Below are 20,217 nucleotides of genomic sequence, written 5' to 3'. Positions count from 1 at the left end.
GAGCTCCGGGGGCTCCTCGGCCGTGTCCTCGGCGGCCTTTCGCTGCACCTGTCCGAGCTGCAGCCTGGAGCTGAGGCCGACAACCAGCGCTCGTTGCTAGGAGCCTTAATGCGGTTCATTCGATGCCTTAATATCTTGGCAAAGATGCAAAGAGGGCTGAAAGGGAGTTTAAGGGAGGGCCCACCGTACTCCACCATTCCTGGCAGGCTTTATGAATCCGTTCTTTAGGGCTGATAGAGACCCCATATCTCACAAGGCATAAGCATTCATCCGCTCTTAGTCCCCATAGACCACATGGTCTCCTCACGGGTCATCTTTCCATAGGTTCTCACCCACTTCTCCAGCACCAGTGTTGTCACCGTGTCAATACAGGGTTGTATTCCATTCTAGTAAATCTCACCCTACGCGCAAGGGCAACAACACTTGGCCAAAAGTTTTTCCAGGAGAAAGAGCAACTGTGCCGGGTTCAGTGGAGCTCCCCATGCCGGCTGTGCTACCAGCAAATTCAGCTGGTCGTGTTTATGGTATGCAAACAAATCAGATATCAGCTTCATTTAATAACTACTTGAGATTAGTGCATAAAGCAGCAAATTACTCTTTCATTCAGTGCAACAGGACTGCCTACTTGAGTAAGTCAAACACGGTATTACCTGTGTTTGATAAACAAATTACAAGATAATGAGCTATGCACATCAGACAAATATTTACTCACTGGAGTAAAGTATGGAGTCAGCGCTGCGCCAAAAGTGTCCATGGACTTCAGAACCAGCAACCAGAAATCTGTTCTAAACTAGAATATTTTTCACTGTAATCCAAAATGTCTGAATATCAATATGAATTATTTCTCATATTATTTCTTAGAGGGTTTAGTATGAGTTTGTTGCTTTCTTTTGGTTAACTGAACAACCAGCATCTCACCATGTACGCGATGGAGAAATCCACACATCAGTTACTCACACCTCTTAGAGAATAAATTTAGGTGCTTTAGGGGAGAACATACATTGAGCAGACAGGAGACTTGATTTGCTGATCAAAGACTGTGAGTGCAGATACGGTTTACCATCATTACCAACCTTGTTCTTTACTTTAAACCTAACCTCAGAATTAATTTTAGTCTTATGTGAGCCCTTTCCAGAAGATCAATGGCATGACAAAATCTGGAAGTGATAAATAACAAAAAGCACCAGATATGGTAACTCTGCTGCAGTAAAGATATACAGATGTAGCGTAACTTCTTGGTTTCCTCTCTGCAGACTGTAAAACAGAAGAGGCACTCTGGGCAGCTATTTGATGTTCCTAATTATTGTGTACCTGGAAGCATTTGTACTTCAAAGATAAATGATTTACTTTGCCACCAAAATAAGGCTATGTTTCTAAATATTGGATGAAGATTAATGGCAGATAACGTTTGTGTTTAAACGCAGAGTATATGTATGTAAGGCCACATAAACACATAAGGGCTGCATCACACACAACTGTGTCATTCAAGCAGCTATCTGTAGAAGCTAGTGCTATTATGATCACAAAGAATGAGATTTTTTTTAAGGTTTATAAAAGTTGATACTCTTCCTTTGGCTCTGTGTAAAGCAGCCCTAAGCAACAGCATACATACACACCCATGTGCGTCAGCTCTTATGTTGTTAACCTCATGGATATCAGGCGTTCTGCTGATAGGGTAAGAGTTGCATTTGTGCTGTAGAAAAACTGACTGCCCTGCTATCTCTACATTCAAGTGAATATATGGAAGGGAAAAAGGAAGCGGTCTGGTTTTCTTTGAGGAAAAAACAGTTTTATGGAAATTGGGAATCACTGGGTCCCATGTGACCCAGGAAGAACAACATCACATGCACAAGAACACCTCAGTAACCTCAGCTGTATGAGGAGCTCCATAGGACTCCAAGAGCCTCTAGCATGATCTTGATTCCCATTTGCAGGTGAGGAAGCTGAGGCAAAGAGAGGTGAATTTATTTGCCTAAGGACACTCAGCAGGTGAATGGCAGTACTAGGAACAAAATGCCAGTGGTTCAAGTCCTGATGCACTCTCTCTGATTTTCTCCCTTCAAGAAATACAATAGTTAAGCAATGATCAATTTTCATACAGCAGATTAATAGGTATAATAAATACATCAAATGTACATACATAATTTTGTCATGAATGCTCCAGAAATTTCACAAAGAAATTTTAATGTTTTCTTTATGCGTGCACTACAGAACTCTAATATAAATTATCCACCGATTTCTCTCTTCAGCAAAATATTTAAGTGCACACTTCTCTTTATGTTGAAGATAAGTGTTATGCTGAAGCCAAAGCACGAGGTTTCAGAGGACCATGACCAGTAGGCAGTCAAGAATTCAGCTTCTGTACAGCCATGTAACAATGAGACACTTCTAAATGTTCTCACTGCTCAGCACTTCTTGTTACAACAAAGATTTGAAGGCAAGGCTGATGTGCAGGTCATCCATGAGGCTGGTTTGAATTCTTCATGTTTTGGTTTTAATTGAAAAGTGACACTGAGCACATTTGCTGAATTCCTCTTGAATGAAACTAGTTGCAAGGTGCACCACAACAGCAGACTGTTTAGGCACAAATGGCATTTCAATCCATGGGATCTGATTAGACTTGATTCAGGGTATGAATGGGCAGTGTATGGAGGGTGGAAGTTGGGCCCTCAGTACTACTTGTTCCTTCTTTGCAGATCTGTACCTGTAGTATTGGCCTATCTGATATGTTTGAATGTTGTACACGAGAGACAGTCTTTTAAATAGATGATGGATGGATGAGCTGCATCCCATGTGTTGCAAGCAAGGCTGATTTCGTTCTGACCTCCAGTCAGTCACTGGTTCCAAACCCTGTGTTAGCAGGTGTAAGGCACCACTGGATTGCTTCTTTGAGCAACAGCAGCTAGTGCAGTATAAATAAGAGGCTACAGATAATATTGGTATGTACAGCACCACTACACATAGACCTTCTAAATATGTGTTTTCTCTTATTCTGTGTATTTCTTTCAAATATTTTTTTCTCTTTGTCTCCTGATTTTGCAAAGGGATATACTATGTCCAGGTGTTCTTAGTATGAAGGATCATAGAATCATAGAATCTTAGAATGGCTTAGGTTGAAGGGGACCTTAAAGATCATCTGCTTCCAACTCTCCACCATGGACAGGGCTGCCTCCCACCAGCTCAGGCTGCCTAGGGTCCCATCCAACCTGTCCTTGAGTGCCTCCAGGGATGGGGCACCACAGCTTCTGAGGGCAGTCTGTGCCAGTGCCTCATTACCCATGCATGAAGCCTGATTAATAACCATATGGCCAGACTGTGATATGTAATTTTGGTGAGGGAGACAGGTGCTATTTTACCCTGGAAGTCATAGTGTTCTTTGCAAAGTATGCAGTACCAATCAGGACATTAAAACCTACTGAATTTCCATCAGGTGTCTTGATCTTATTAAGGTTAGATTTATGTATTATAACTGCAGTTAGATGCTAGCCTAAATATTTGCCAGAATAAAGAATAAAGCATATTTTGCTACATTCATTTAATTTGGAATCTAAGGCATTGCTCAGCTTGTGAAAGCACAGTATCACAGAATCACAGAATGGGCAGGGTTGGAATGGACCTCAAGGATCATGAATCTCCAACTCCCCTGCCACATGCAGGGCCACCAACCTCCACATTCAGTACTAGACCAGGTATCTTTAGTCTTAGGACCAGTATCTTTAGTGTTAGACTTATTCCACCAGTCACTATGTATATATTTAGTCAACTTCTTGTTGACTTAAATTTTTTATGAAAATAATATTAGAAGATAGTAACGTAGAGTAAGTTCTCTTCCATCACAAGCATGCAAAAAAATACGAGTTCTGGGTCTTCCCATTATTATGCCAATGCTAAATAGCTCACTATGTGGAATCTGATGTCAAATACTTGCAAGGATTTATTTCTTGGTTATGCCCTTCATTAGAGCCTTGAAAGAGGCACACACGTTTATTGCTTCCTCTTGTACAATCACAAGAGGACATGTTTATACTCAGGACTGCTTGTTGATCCAAGATACGTGTCACTAAAACGCAGCAGCCTAAACAGCATTAGAATCATAGAATTATCAAGGTTGGAAGAGATCTCTATGATCAGCTAGTCCAACCATCAACCCATTCCCACCATGCCCAATAAACCATATCCCCAAGTTCCACATCTACACCTTCAGGTAGAGTAGAGGACTCTACTACCTTCCTGGGAAGCCTGTTCCAGTGCCCCACCACTCTTTCAGAGACTAAATTTTTCCTAATATCCAACCTGAACATCCCCTGGCCAACTTGAGGCCATTACCGCTTTCATGTTTCATTTCTGCTAGGTGGGCTGTGAAGAACTCATCTGCTCTGTTCATGGAATTAAACAGCTGGAAAATCAAGACAGTAAATTGTTCAGTAGTATACTTTGAAACCTCTTTACATTCACTCATTGTGTGTGTACCAATGTTCACTCTGTTTGCATAGTCTGTGCTAAAGCAGCACCGCAAGGTTTGATGGATTTGCTCATAAAGGATTTAGATGTCCAAACTGCAAAACAGCATTAGCAGTCCAGTCTCAAGCTTCCCATGCAGTGCGTGGGAGACTTAGCACCTCAAAAGGAGCCTGAGCTGCACTGATCATATGAGGTGTGTACTGTACACCTACCAAATAGTCAGCTGTTGAACAGGGCTCTATTGATGGCAACTTTGAAGAAAAGCATTTCAATTTGGCTGAAAGAATATTACCAGCACTCAGAGTGATTATTTAGGAAATGCCTGAAAAATAATTGTGGTTTTGAACGTTAAAATCTGTCTTTATCCTTCACCAAGCACTTGACACGTGTATCTTGACTCAGCACAGTGTTATTTTAGACTTGCAATTTTCACTCGCAGTACCATGCACTGCTTCTCTGATAATACTCGATTCTATCTTAATGTGACAAGTTCAGGAAAATTTTGACTGATGTATTACTAAGATGTCCTTTTACACTTCACTGTGTTAGGCCAGTCTACATTTTCACAACAGTACTATCTGATCTTAAAATCTCTGATGAGGCTATTCCTGTACTCAGTGCTATTATTTGACTCAGCAATTCATCTTTGGCCACAGACTTGGACAAACATAATTTCCTCTTAATTCCTTGGCTCAGTTATTTGAGAAGGGTGGAGAGTTTTTGGCTTCTTTGCTGTTGTTTGGGCACATTCAAGCTGATACATATCAATTCTGCTGGACAAGTTATCAATAGATCACGTGCTAAAGTTTGAGAATATTGAGCAATTTTTCCAGACTTTGCCTGAGATTCAGTCAGTTAAAAGACATGTTTCAATTGCATATACAAAGGGGAAGGTTTCTTTGATGAAAGCCAGGAATTTAGATCAAAACACTGTTTATTTTCCCAAGGTTGACAGTTAAAGGATAAAAAAAAATACTATTTTATTAAGACCAGAAATCCATTTCTTGATCTTAAAAGAGTGGGTTTTGAGAAGGAGGGAATCTGTGCTGCAATGACAAGATCAGAGAATTCATTTCTTTTTTCTTTTGGTGCAGAAGCACTATATAGGAAAAGAAAAAGCAGTAATAAATTAATATAAAAAAAAGCCTGATACAAGTGTATAGTCAGTCAAATGTAAATGCTCCAGATCTTAATCTAAATCCTGTGAGCTATACCCATACAAGTGGTCCATTGATTTCAGTCATACAATTCCTAATGTAAGCAGAATTCAGCCCTGCTCACTAATAGGCATGTTCTATTTCTGGCGAGGGAAGAGAAGTTGTGGACCCCAAATGGGGAAGCCTCGTACAACTGCACCATTAATAAAATATTCACCTTGATGTTGGTGACCTTCTGCATACTTGAGGGGATTAATAAACACACAGGCTATTTGACTTCAAGGTAATCTAGAGGAGATCCATTACTTAATCTGTTTTCTAGCGCCCATCTATTTTGGGTGCTGCATTTAATTCACCTAAAGCGACGGCTTGTATAAGCTGTCTTTTATTAGGCTTCTTGATGACCCCTCATTGTGGAAGACTTTCAGACAGGCCAGAGCAGGGACTGGTGCTGTCGGGTGATTACAGCACTTGTCAGAGCCCTGTCGTAAGTATTCAAGGAAGTCCTTGAGATAGGGTCCAATTTGTTTAACAGTGTCTCCAAATATACACTTAAGAGACTTTTTCCTGTCATGAAATTTAAGACCCTAAGTAGCCAGTGGAAAAAAGCATAGTCTTTGCAGTCTCAGACTTTATTCTCATTTTTATTTTCTAAGTTGTTCTGTCTTTCTAAGCCTGTAACATTTCAGACAGAAACTGGTGACAGCTCTGCTGCTGCACTTCGGTAGTGTTGTTTTTTTGTTTTTTTTTTTTTTCCCCTTTTGTTTTTTCCCCTGAAAATTTCACTAGAAAGAGTTAAAGACCTACATGATGTAATGAAGTGCAGTTCCAGCTTCAGTTTTGGCCAATAGATGATGAAACACATTATCTGCAGACAAGCAAGATGTTAGCAGCAGGGAAAATATGAATAAGAGTAAGAAAACACAAACATTAAGTCCATTACTTGGAAAGGCTCAAATTCAGCAAAATTTTCAAGCATGTGCTTCAGATTCTTTGACTTACAGTGTGCTTACTGGCATAACCTTAAACAGACATTATCTATCTTATGCCCCCAAGGTCAAACATACTGGCACTAACTTTCCTGTAATTATGAGAAAGTTGTTGTATAAAATGGTTAGTGTGACTGTCCACAAAAAGCAGTCAAGTATGTTCTGTCTACCTACCTTTAGGGGTAAATGGTTTTAAGTTGAGGGAGGGAAGATTTAGATTGGATATCAGGGGGAAGTTCTTTACTAAGAGAGTGGTGAGGTGCTGGAACAGGCTGCCCAGAGAGGTTGTGGATGCCCCGTCCCTGGAGGTGTTCAAGGCCAGGTTGGATGGGGTCCTGGGTAGCCTGGCCTAGTATTATAAGTGGAAGTTGGTGACCCTACCTGTGGTGGGGGAGTTGGAGATTCATGATTCTTGAGGTCCCTTCCAACTCAGACCATTCTGTGATTCTGTGATTCTGTCTACATGTTTGTCCATCACTTGTTTTGAGAGTACTGAGCATCTTCCATGCCTGCTAGATCCTCCATTGCCAGAGCTTAGCCTGAAAGACCTTAAAGCCAGGTAGGCTATGCATGCAGAAGTTGTCACAGCTGAAACTCTAATGCTCTAATGAATTTCAGAGTCCAAAGTAAAGCCTTGACTCTGCTAAATTAATGAGTGTTTTGAAGACAGACTTAATCTCTGTCAAGTGTCTTACACACTCATGTTAGCACATGCAAATATATATACATATACAAATGTATGAATAACACATTTTTGCAGTGTTATTGAGAAGACCTTGTCTGATCATATAAATATAAATTACAAATACAGTCAGACATCTGTCTAAAAAAATATAAATACATTCAGACATCTGTTTTAAGAATGTCTTTCCAATATTTTTGCAAGCATAACTAAGCAAGAGACGCAATTCAGGGTGGGATGCAGTCATGACACAAATTGGGGGGCAAGGAGAGGCTGCACAGATGTTCAGCTGTTCCTCCCACCCATGACTGTATGAAGTGAGCAGTGGCCTGAAAGCCCCTTTTCCGACCCCCTCAGGGTAATATGACAGAATCTCATTCAGCAAGCCCAGGCTTCCAAATTAAGATCCTGACAAAGGCAGCACTTTCTTTGAGGACGTTATGAAGTGTAGAGAACCTCCCTGGTACATTAAGGCGTATTTGACTCTTCACATGTAAAGAATACTGCAGAGGAGATATAAGTTGAACAGATGATGTAGTAAGTCCATGATATGACCAGAAGCATGGGGTGCATCTGCTGGTGCTGAACTCAATGTTGACACCATGTGTGCCCCTGACAAAGTGGGAAGTGGTAGCTCTGCTAACAGTTTCCGTGCTTTTTTACAGATGTATTGTGAGAGGTTTATATGTATCCTGAGAATACTTGGAACCACACTCTTTGGAGTGTCCCTCCTGCTGGGAATCACCGCTGCTTACATTGTGGGCTACCAGTTTATCCAAACAGACAATTACTACTTCTCCTTTGGACTCTATGGTGCTATCCTGGCATCACATCTCATCATCCAAAGCCTGTTTGCCTACCTAGAGCACAGGAAAATGAAGCGGTCGCTAGAGACTCCAATCAAGCTGAACAAAACTGTTGCCCTTTGTATTGCTGCCTATCAAGAGGATCCTGACTACTTAAGAAAATGTTTACTTTCTGTGAAAAGATTGACCTACCCTGGAATTAAAGTTGTTATGGTCATTGATGGGAACTCAGAAGATGACGTTTACATGATGGACATTTTTACTGAAATCATGGGTAGGGACAAATCTGCCACTTATATCTGGAATAACAACTTTCACGACAAAGGTCCAGGTGAGACGGAGGAGTCTCACAGAGAGAGCATGCAGCACGTATCTCAGCTGGTCCTGTCCAACAAAAGTGTTTGCATCATGCAGAAATGGGGTGGAAAAAGAGAAGTAATGTACACAGCATTCAAAGCACTGGGGAGAAGCGTGGATTATGTACAGGTAGGTATTAAAGCACCAGGTCAGTGCCAATTCAAACACACTTTGAAAGAAAGCAGCTTTTGTATATTTTGTGCCGCATGTTAGAGGCCATCCTAGTCCCTGATGAACACAGTGCTCCTTTCAGTCTGTTTGGAAACAGCTTGACCGTTAAAAGTGCATTTTGCTACTTTTTAAAATGGTCAGCCTATCTGTGAATATGTTAAATCTCCTAGCTATTGGAGAAATCTGGAATATCTCCTCAGGCTGGTACTTCTCCCTGAGACTTTGCTTCAGACAAAGCCAGTGGCCTCCTGAAGACCCCCTCTCTGCTCCTGTAAGTCTAGATCTTGGGTAAAGTTTTATTTTGAGAGAATTTCAGTGGCCGCATATGGGAACAGGCAGACAAGTATTTGCTGCCACTAGGGAATATCTCAGTGGTAGAGTCTGTGAAAAAGATGGGGGTATTTTGAAGCTTTTGAGGGCTGTGCAGAGTATTCAATAAAAAAGGTCAACGTGCAGTCTTGAAAGAAAGATTTCTTCAGCTAAAGCCTGAAGGAGCTTTTGCTTCATCACTTACAGCTGCATTACCTCACTCACTGCGACTTGGCCTTTAAAGCCCTTATGACACTGTTCACTTAAAAATGAATTAGGCTGAGTCCTCTCTCTCCATTTCCAAAGCAGCAGAGACACATTTCTTTCCAGCTGCCTTGGATCCCATGAAAGATTTTCTGTGTTTGTGCCTTACACATGGAAGCACTCCTCACTCAGGCAAACAGACTGCAGGAAGTCCAGGAGGCCATGAGTGGAGGGAGATGCATAGAACTAGACCAGACCCTCAGGATCACTAGTTGTATATCAGTGTATTAGTGGTATATCAGGACCAGTGAGATTTATTCCACTGAATCCCGCTGATTATGAGACAATCTTCCTAATTAATCATCCTCAGCCTTTCCTGCCCTCTCCTGACATCAGCACATTACTTTGCCTCCAGAATTCTCCTGTGGTGGGACAGTCGATAAGCTGTCAGGATAGTGTCAGGAACCACCCTGGTCTCAGAACTTTAAGAGTTACTGGAGGCTTAAAAACAAGGCAACATTTTAAAACTCATCTTTGAGCATTTCCAAAACTTTAACTGATTTATTATCCAAAAACAATGGACTTAAATTCTCCATTGTCTGCAGTTTGATTTTGTGCTGCGAGGGACTGTGACGGGATCAAAAATGCTGTTTTTCTGCGTTAACATCATTTTATAATCACTTCCCACAGAAGTATCAAATTGCAGAGAATGAAGGCAGAGAGGAAACAGTTTCATGACTACTTTCCTCTCTTGGTCCAGCTCTTGCATTTGCTCAGAGAACCTGGAAAAAGTGTTTCTCTTTCAACAGTCATACCATAAACTAAGAAAACGGAAGAGATGTTTCTGGTCTCTTTGTCAGTTAGCACTCCTGACCTGGCTCAGAAGTCTTGATGAATGTGCCAGGGAGTAACTGATGACTGATGTCACAGTCACATCCATGTGACAAATGCATTGCCTTGGTGGCTCTGGTTGGCCACAGTCTTGATGCAGTGCAGGTGACATATGGCTCTGTTTTGTGAATTAGTGTAGGCTAAGATTTTTTGCACCGCTATTTAGGAGTATCTTTAGGACTAAATTACTTTAAATTGGCCCCACATTTTAAGAGCTGAGTAATCTGCATCAATGATCAGCCACTTTAAAAAGTAGACCAGTCAGTATGACTGCCTATGCCTGACACTGTGGGCCTCACAGTCCTTAAATGCACTTTAAGCCTAAAAGCAGGTGATCATAAGCAGACATGTCAATGTGGATAACCAAGATGTTGCTCACTAGCAGACTCTCACTAAATACCTGAAATCACTGTGAAGGCTTTAATTCCCTTCTGGAGGAGGTGAGGGCAAAGCTGGCTAGTGCAGTCAGTGTGCAATTCATCTTGGTTTGATCCATCTACCTGCATGGACTACCCAGCAGAGTCTGAGCTCTGTGGAACATCCTGGTTTTAAATGACCACTGGTTGCAGCAAGCATTTGAACAGCTTGCTCGGAGCTGAAGGCAGAAGCACGCAAGGTCAGCTGTCCCTTTCATGCAACTCTGTGACCCACAGCGGTAATTTCTAGGTCACCTTGCCCTTATGTGGAAATATGGCAAACTGGCTCTTAGACTGTGCTGGGCCAGTCCCGGCTGGTCAGCCCTTGGTGTGTTTCATTCAGGTTCCTAAGTTGCTTTTCTCAGGGTATGTCTCTTTTCACCTAGAAAAACCTCATCCAGATGGAAAATGACAGCTTGTCCCAGGAACGCAGACATGTCCGCAGTGCTGGCATGGCCAGGACACATGCTGGTCATTCGTAAATAAATCCTGTGTTTATAATAGGATAAAAAGCAGTGTTGCTCATGGCAGGTTTCTCTGCTACAGATAAACTCATCTGGTGAGTGGGGACTGCTCAGCCACATTGAGTGACAGGCACAGGACTGAAATCCGAGGAGCTGGGTAGGAGACTGACCCAATCTGAGCACTTGTGGCCACAAGAAATGGGACAAATGTCTGCCTGAGCCCTGAATACCAACAAACAGCAGATTTGCAGTGCTGAGCACTCAGTGACAGCTTTGCTCAGGAAGTCCTGGACAGAAATACAGGCATCCTTTCCTCCACTCATCCTTTCTTCCCTTCATCAAAATTAATGCTGCCTGTCACCATGTGCTGTCACTGATGACAGCTTTCCACCAAAGCTGGCCAGGTTACAAAGGTGCTCCCCAGTCTGAGTCCTCCAAGGAGAGGAGCTGGATGCTCCAAGTTAATGGAAGCTGGAGATGCCTACAGAAATATGAGAGCTCTCCTCAGCTTTCACCTTTCAGCCTCCAAGTGAGCATGGAGAGGAAACATTTTGGCAGATACTGAGCTGCATCACAATCTGTGCAGCCTGATTATCTTAGAACTGTAGAATCATAGAACGGCTTAGGTTGAAGAGGATCTTAAAGATGATCTAGTTACAACTCCCCTTCCATGGGCAGGGTTGCCAACCAGTAATCAGACTGTGCCATCCAGTCTCACCTTGAATGCCTCCAGAGATGGGGCATCCCCAACCTCTCTAGGCAACCTGTTCCACCTCTTCATCACCCTGAGTACAAAATGTCTTACTAACATCTAATCTAAATCTCCCCTCTTTTAGTTTAAAGCCGTTCCCTCTTGTCCTCTCACTATCAGATCACGTAAAAAGTCATTCAACACCTTGCACTTGGCCTTGTTAAACCTCATTAGGTTCTTATGTGCTCACTTTTTGAGCCTGTCCAAGTCCCACTAGAAGGTGTCCCCTACCTCCTATTGTGTCAACTGCAAAACTTAACTTGGTGTCATCAGCAAACTTGCTTGTAACCTCTCAGCTGAAGTCTAGCCCATAACAGAATCCCTAAAAACTCTCCTCCCCTTCACAGAGTAGGAATAAATACTTCTGCTCCCATGGAGCAAGGGAGCTTAGGCTGAGTTGAAAGGTTGAATGAAAAGATGCCAAAATTAAAACTCCTGATATGAAGCCTTGCTGGGATTTAACTCAATAGCTTATTCATGCAGCGCCACTGGCTTCTACCTCTACTGTCCCCACCTGAAATTACAGGAATATCAATTCTGGAGTAAGTGAGAGGAGGAAGAGAATTTGTAGGGCAGAATCTGGCCAGCCAGAAGAGTGTTTCTGGGACAGCCTCCCACTCAGGAAGGTCAGGGCATCTAAAAAACAAGTTCACAGACTGTTGGGGAACTGCTTTCAGCAGCAGCTGGGACAAGGAAGCACCCACTTGTCTTAAAAAGGCCGCAGCCTATGTCATTAGCCTCCCAGCAAACGAAAGCACCATCAGCTGCCTTTTAGAGAGGCCAGCCTGAGCCCTCCTCCTACTCTCCAGGGGCAAGCCAATTCCTAATGTACACAGTGTCTAGTTGACTGGGAGTGTTTGTGTGGTTGAAAAGCCTGCGTATCTCATCTATTTCTGCCCTGGTCTCATGGAGTACTGCACTTTGGGACTTGCTCCTTCTGGTCTTACTTAGATATTTTTTATAAGAATGCTGGAGGAAAATGGCAAATGATTTCTGTACATCAAATCTCAAATCCTTGCACTATTAGTAATACACCATACATCCAAATATACAGATGAGTTTGTTCTGTAATCCAAAATATGTATCTTACATGAATTTCTAAATCCTTCCATGAGTGAAAGAACTATTAGGTTTCTTTCCAGACTCCTAGCTGACTTTTTCCTTTTTTTTTTTAACAAGCATCTGGAATTTAACTCCTCACTCGTTCCCTCTTTGGGCAGCAGGAGACATTTAACTAGGGTACTAATACCATGCAGCCAACACAGGGGATCCCTATGTCAGGGCTCAGCAGGAATCTGCAACACACCCACAAACATTGTCTTGCTCTGCAGTGCCCCATCTCTGAGAGCATCTCTTATTCAAAGTTGTCAGCCCAGCATGCCAGTAAAACAAATGGAGCTGATACAGAAGAGAGGATTGTTTGCGTGCATGGCCCTTACAAGCACTCAGTTTCATTCAGCAGCACTTCTTGCTGCCTGATACAAATGGCCTTTAAGAAGTATCAATGCAGACTCCAAAGAGAGATTTAATTGCATTCAGGAGAATATGCCTAAAGAGACACTCACCATTCAAGTGATTTTTATTCTCTGCTCAAGGGTACTCCTTAACCAACCCATTTTTGTTCTTGATTCTGTCTTTCTCGTAGGTCTGTGATTCAGACACAATGCTTGATCCAGCTTCATCAGTGGAGATGGTAAAGGTCTTAGAAGAAGATCCAATGGTTGGAGGAGTTGGAGGCGATGTGCAGGTGAGTACAATGGGGAGTTTCAGCAAATATTTGTACTGCAATACTTTTCCATGTCTGGAATATCGTTGAATACACAGTGGTATCATCACAAAGGCTCTTGTAAGACCTTACCCCTCCTATCTATTGAACAGAATTCACAGGTATGAGCACTGTGGTTTCAACACTCATAGGAAGCAAATAAGTATTATTCTCCCCAGATATGTGAAAAATGGGGCATTAGGACTGTCAGGCCTGTTGCTGCATCTTTGAGTATCTGGACATGATTTTTTGTTCAAGGTGCCACAGAAAAGCTTTAGGGCACCGGAGAACAGAGAACAGCTCTCCCAAAGCCAAGTCCAGCACCTCAGGCTTTACTTGCTAACATTACCATTCGCAGCCAAGATTGTTACGAATAAAGCCTTTTAGAAATGCAGTGCACTATGCACTGTGTGTATTTTTGAGTTTCCTATGCATCCCTGTCAGATGGAACAATGTGAAGCCCTGAAGTCAACCCAGCTCCACTTCTGTAAGGATTTTCAGCTGTTCATTCCTTCCAACACAAATGTTTCTGCTACAATTTATTAAAAAAAATATTCATATGAACATTCCAATTGGCCTTGGGGTTGCTTCCTTAGTGCAGTCAGGCTTTTATGTGAAACAAAGGAGAAAGGGCCATCTATATGGGCAAGCACTTACTGAAGAATGTCCCAGTAATCAGAAGTATTTCAGGTATGTGACTCTTAATTCCAGAAATTAAGATTCCTACAGAAGCCTGAATATCTTTGTTCCTCTGGTCTGATCACAAACTGAGCTGAAAATGTGGATGTGAAGACTTGGGCACCTGCACTTGCCTTTACCTCCACTGAGTGTTCAGACTCAGATTATAGCTATACAGCATTTTAAGTGGATGCCTGAGCTTCAGATGAGCTTTGTGGCAAAATGAAGAGAAGGACTGTGCTGTTTATATGAGCTGAAGCATGACTGTTGGAGTATCATAGTATGTCTTGAGGCATAATAACAGTGCCAGTACTCCATTGTCAATTCAAACAAGGCTGTTCCCCAGAGGGCCTAATGTCACATATAGGATCATAGTCCAGGATCAAACATCCAGGGCAAGGCTTAGAAGACCAAAAATGTAAGCCAAAGACCACGTGTTCAGCCTCTCATATCCTGGCATAGCTCTAGGAGGGCTGGAAGAAGTCCTGTGAGAAGCAAAGCTGTGGCAGGAAGCCACGTTTTGAACTTTTCCATCTCCTGGGAGAGGCTGAGCCCAGTAGGTACTTAACTGGGGGTGAAGAGAAAGGAAAAATGAGCCAGGAAGGATGTTTCTTGATGGAGAAGAGGAAAGGTTGTGAGAAAAGTGATCTTTTTTGTGGAACAGCCTCTTGAAGACTTTACCTTGCCTTTCCTGTCAGTGTCCTGGACTGTGTAGGGATGGTAACATGTTAGGCCTAAGAGTGAGGTTCCCCTTATATTTTAGCTATCAGTACTCCAGTTTCAGCAAATTCCTTTTTGATCTAATGTGTATAATATCCTTTTCAAGAGCTCATCTAAAATGCCAACTTCTTGTATTTTGCAGATTTTGAACAAGTATGATTCCTGGATCTCCTTTCTAAGCAGCGTGAGATACTGGATGGCATTTAACATAGAAAGAGCCTGCCAGTCCTATTTTGGCTGCGTACAGTGCATCAGTGGACCTCTGGGAATGTACAGAAACTCTTTACTCCATGAATTTGTGGAAGATTGGTACAATCAAGAATTTATGGGCTCCCAGTGCAGCTTTGGAGATGACAGGCATCTAACTAACCGAGTACCAAGTTTGGGCTATGCAACAAAATACACAGCTAGATCCAAGTGCCTTACTGAAACACCAATAGAGTATCTCAGGTGGCTGAATCAGCAGACCCGCTGGAGTAAATCATATTTTAGAGAGTGGCTTTATAATGCAATGTGGTTCCACAAGCACCATTTGTGGATGACCTATGAAGCTGTAATCACTGGATTCTTTCCTTTCTTCCTTATCGCTACAGTCATTCAGCTCTTCTACAGGGGAAAAATCTGGAACATCCTCCTATTCTTGTTGACAGTTCAGTTAGTGGGCCTGATAAAGTCTTCCTTTGCCAGCTTCCTTAGGGGCAACATTGTCATGGTTTTCATGTCACTCTACTCAGTGTTGTATATGTCAAGTTTACTGCCAGCAAAGATGTTTGCAATTGCCACAATAAATAAAGCAGGGTGGGGCACATCAGGAAGAAAAACCATTGTAGTTAATTTTATAGGACTCATTCCAGTCTCCATTTGGTTTACAATCCTCCTAGGTGGCGTAATTTTCACTATCTACAAGGAATCGAAAAAGCCATTCTCTGAGTCAAAAACAACAGTTCTCGTCATTGGTACAATCCTCTATGCATGTTACTGGGTTCTTCTATTGACTTTGTACTTGGTTCTTATCACCAAATGTGGCAGGCGGAAGAAAGAGCAACACTATGACATGGTGCTAGACGTATGATGTTTCTGTGGGAAGTTACCCAGAGAGTTCTAAAGCAACCCAAGAACCTTGTAGTATCTGTGGCATGGGACGAATGTTGCCAAGGGAAATGGATCACTGCTGCTGGGAATAGGACATTTATATTCCTCTGGGTTCATTTTCATCCTGCCAAAGTAAGAAAATCAGAAATAATAGAAAATGATTTTTTTTTCCAAGGGGGAAGAATCAAACCACACCATTTCAACCTGTTCGCATGAAAATGGGAGAACTTCTTTGTTTATGCACTTTTTGATTGTGCATATGCCTGACAGTGTTACGTTCTATATACCTCACTGGTCATGCTTATGTGTGGACAGGAAGAAAAGGAGTTTGGAGAATCAAGAAAAGGATCTTACAGCCCCTTGCAACCTAATTTATGAACTTCTCTTTTTTATAGTTCTTTTTATAGGAAGGGTCTTTTGTGTTAGGCTGCCAAATGTAATGCCAAAGGTAAATTTTAAGAGGCCATTGGCTGAGCTGTATTTTTATATTATTGTATTATTTGTGTGTGTGTATTTTTAAGCCAACTTTTTTTTTTTTAAATCACATATTTTATATTTTACTATCTGCCAAAAAAGTTGCCTCCCCCACATTTTGTTCTTTAGTCTCCTTAAATATATTTGGGAAACAAAAAAAATCAATTTCTCCCCCAGAATTATGCTGATTTAATATTGTTCACAATAGAAAGCATAAAAAAATCCCTCTGCGTTTTTGCAACTGATGAATGGTTATTTCTGTGAAAAAGTATTTAAATGTACTCTTTGAAGACATTTATTAGGAAAGGCCCAACATTGTCAGTTTTTGAATACAAGCATATTTGTCCATAAGAAAAGGCCAAAGGGGTAGATATGTGCAATCTGGGGCTTTGTTTTGTTTTGGATAACATTCTAATAGGGAAATCTACTTTGCTGAGAGCATAATATCTCTGGCATGCACAATAGCCATTTGATAAGCCAGGTCTTGATACCATTGGAAAAGGCATTGCTATAGGAGAGCTCCCACTGATTTTACATATGATCTGAAGAACCACACGCTTCTCATCTGAAGAAATATTGGACACCCCAAACTACTATTGACTGATGACTGTAATCTTCTAGTTCTGATTTTTTAGTTAAAAAAATACATGAAAGGAAAACATATCAACACTTTCAAAATGTGGGTGCCTTACTACAAAACATCTGCAGTGCCCTTCATAGAGTTTACAAATGATATAAACATCACCTTCTCTGACATCCAGTGTAATACAGACCCCTGTACTAAGCCCAATATTTCATGCCTGACTAAAGCATATCTACCAGAAAAGAAGCCAACTTGTATCTGAAAACATCAGGTCTAGCAAATTCATCACTTCCTTGGTGCTTAATAGTCCATTTTGGACATTTATTTTGGACCATGGTTTTGTGAAATAACACTCAGGACTAAATTCTGCAGTCCTTCACCAGCCAAAGGAATGTGGCATTGAGCCCTAATACACTTTATAAGGAGCAACAGAATGCCAACTGCATACAGATATATGCCCTTTTTAGATTCTGGTATTTAAAGCACTGTGGTAAAGCAGAAATCAGCATATGATGCTTAAAGAACTTAGAAGCATTTTCAGCTTCTTTTTTATGCAGACATGAGTAGATTCTGCTGTAGAAAGAACTGCACACACACTACCTTATTTGTTTGATTATCTTGAGGTACATGATTGCTTGAAAGTCATACTAATTTTATGTTAATGATTGGAGAGTTGATTCATGTTGATTAAAAATAGAACAGTATTAAAAAATGCAAAAGAAACAGAAAAAAAATTGACTATGCCTTTTAACTATTTATGATGTAAGTTAAAGCTTGGGTTAACATTCAAATGTCAAATAAATCCTCTCATTCTATAAAAAATGAATTAATTGCCTGTATTTATTCTAGCAATTTATTCTAGCAAATGTACTTCCAATATAGGTTGTATAGTATAATTGTTACTTTCATAAATAAAATATTTTTGATAAGATTATGACTAATACATGGTGTTTCTGATCAGCACTTTGGCTCTGAAGCCATAAATCTGGATGGCTCGGAGGATGCTGTTATGGTGCCACCAGTCTGATTTCCCAGCAGGAATTTACCATTGAGAAGCATGGTAAGCATGCACCTGGGGAGTGGATAACTGCAGAGTGCAGGGACTGGGAACCAACCTGCTCTAGTCCATTAGATGCCACTAGCCTACAAAATTAGGGAAGCATCAGAGAATATGTGCCCAGTCCTCTTCTTCTTTTGCTGTGCTTATTAGACTACGTCTGAATACTCTGACCAGTTTGGGGATCTTCAATACAGTAAGTCACTGATGAACCAGAGAAAGTTCAGTGTATGACCAGTATGGTATTTGTTCGCTGGAGCACTGTCCCTGCGAGGAGGGGCTGAGGGAGTTGGGCAGGTTCAGTTGGAAAGCAGATGGCTTTGGCCACCTAACATCATCTCCAATACCTATAGAGAGATTGTCGGGAAGGTGGAGCCTGGAACTACACAGTGATGCCTGGTAGGAAAATGAAGATCTCTGGGTTTGAGTTGAAACCTTCAGATGTAATATAAACATTAACTTTTTGCCCATGATACCAATCAGGTACTGGACAGGCTGCCCAGAGACCTAATGCAGTCTCTGTCCTGGGAAGGTTTCAGGACTAGAATGGAAAAAGTCCTAAGAAACCTACTCTGACCTCAGAGCTGTCTCTCTGAAAGGACATGAAAATGTCTTTAGTCAAATTACATTCTTTTAATAATATTTCTTCTCAAAATTTTCTCAAAATATTTCATCTCAAAGTTACTTTGTTGTATTTTCAGTGTGTGGAGTAAAATAAAATGTGTTTTTCATTAATACCAAATACAATTGTGTGTCAAAAGAAAAATCATGCTTTGTTTTGAAAAACACAGGCATTTTTCAGCCTTTAATAGATGATTTCAAAATCTATAAAAACTTTTTCAAACTACAAAGTCTACAGAATACTTCAAAATACATGTTTCCAGAAAAAGGAAAAAAAAAAAGAAAAAAGAAAAAACCAATGAGTTGGCAATATCTCAGGTTGTGAGCCATTTCCAGAGTGGAGTAATTTGAGTTTGACAGCATCTGTTTGCAGAGACCAGGTGTGAAGCAAAACCTGCAGGGATTAGAGGTGCAGCAAGGACGAAGCAGCCCTCCTGTTCTGACTGCTAACAAGCTTTGGTTTGGCCAAGAATCAGGTTTCTTTCAGGAATGCATGAATATTTAGCAGAATTTTTTTAGGAGGTGGAAAAAATCCTGTCAGACACGTACTGCCAAACGTGTCCTGGTGCACAAGCTGTTATGAATCCGTCTGTTAAAAATTTTAGTCTGAATTTTATTCTTAGCAAGAGACAGAATGGTAAAGAGGAGACAAAATGTATCAAGAGCTGTTGATGAGGTCTGGTATTAGTGAGGCTTTGCTGGAAGAGCCACTTTTCTCCAGCACTAGCACAAACTTAAACATACTGCAATTTTTCCTTGGCCTACGTTTGCTGCTTCAGTTTCAGATCTAATGGATCTAAATTGTCCCTGCTTCTTCTAGCTTTGTAATTTTGTATAATAAAAGATTCTGCTTCTCCCAAAGAGATCCAGCTCAAATTTTCTACTAAAATAGCCCTGAAATTTCCATAAGCTCCAGTGACTGCACAGAGGAAAATTTCCTTGTTGTTATATTTACATTAAGTAAATGAGAGACCCAGGCCATGTGTCTGAGCTTTAGTATGTGATATTTGGTACTGTTTGTACAGTGTAAGCATTGTCCATAGTGCAAGCCACAAATGATGTTGGGCACAGTTAGGAGAGCTGCATGAGTTGGCAACTAACATGTCTGTGTAGGTTATACAGCTTAGGTTATACGCACTCAGAGGTTTGATCTCTGTCATCAACTGTTTTTTTAAGAAGAAAAAACACAAAAGAGCATGCACAAGTGTGACCTTGCTAGCAATCACTAGTAGAGATAAAAAAGATTAAATGGTAAGATCATTCTAAATTCTTTACAGCATTGCTGCCTGTAACTGATCCCCAAAACTGTATTTAAGTTTTCCATAGTTACTTTTTTTAGTTCAAATAGTGAGCCCATCCAGTGAGCAGACGCTGGTGATTATCTGTGACTTCTGTCTGCACTCTTACTTCATTGCCTTCCACAGAAATGGCATAGTGTCTTGTTGTCCTGGTTACTGCTAGCATTGGTGATATCTGGATAACTATGGCAGCACTGTGGGATGTATTAGAAGATACTTTAGTATGAAAAAGAAAGTCCAAAAAGGCCATAAGAAAGCTTTCTTAAAAAAA

The 20,217-nt window shown here is 41.1% G+C and overlaps 1 protein-coding gene across 1 annotated transcript in view; it reads left to right on the top strand.

Moving 5' to 3' along the window:
• Positions 1-17,901, top strand: part of HAS2 (hyaluronan synthase 2) — a 19,769-nt gene extending 1,868 nt beyond the window's left edge. Inside the window, exons 2-4 of the mRNA XM_003205271.4 lie at positions 7,955-8,581; positions 13,304-13,405; positions 14,964-17,901. Coding sequence (XP_003205319.2) covers positions 7,955-8,581; positions 13,304-13,405; positions 14,964-15,893 — 1,659 coding nt within the window. The 3' untranslated portion in view covers positions 15,894-17,901. The remainder of the gene's footprint in view (positions 1-7,954; positions 8,582-13,303; positions 13,406-14,963) is intronic.
• The last annotated feature ends 2,316 nt before the right edge of the window (positions 17,902-20,217 follow it).

This window comes from Meleagris gallopavo, chromosome 3 (genome assembly GCF_000146605.3).
Source record: "Meleagris gallopavo isolate NT-WF06-2002-E0010 breed Aviagen turkey brand Nicholas breeding stock chromosome 3, Turkey_5.1, whole genome shotgun sequence".
NCBI lineage: Eukaryota > Metazoa > Chordata > Aves > Galliformes > Phasianidae > Meleagris > Meleagris gallopavo.
Note: the sequence above shows the minus strand (reverse complement) of the source record. Positions and strands in the feature narration are given on the sequence as shown.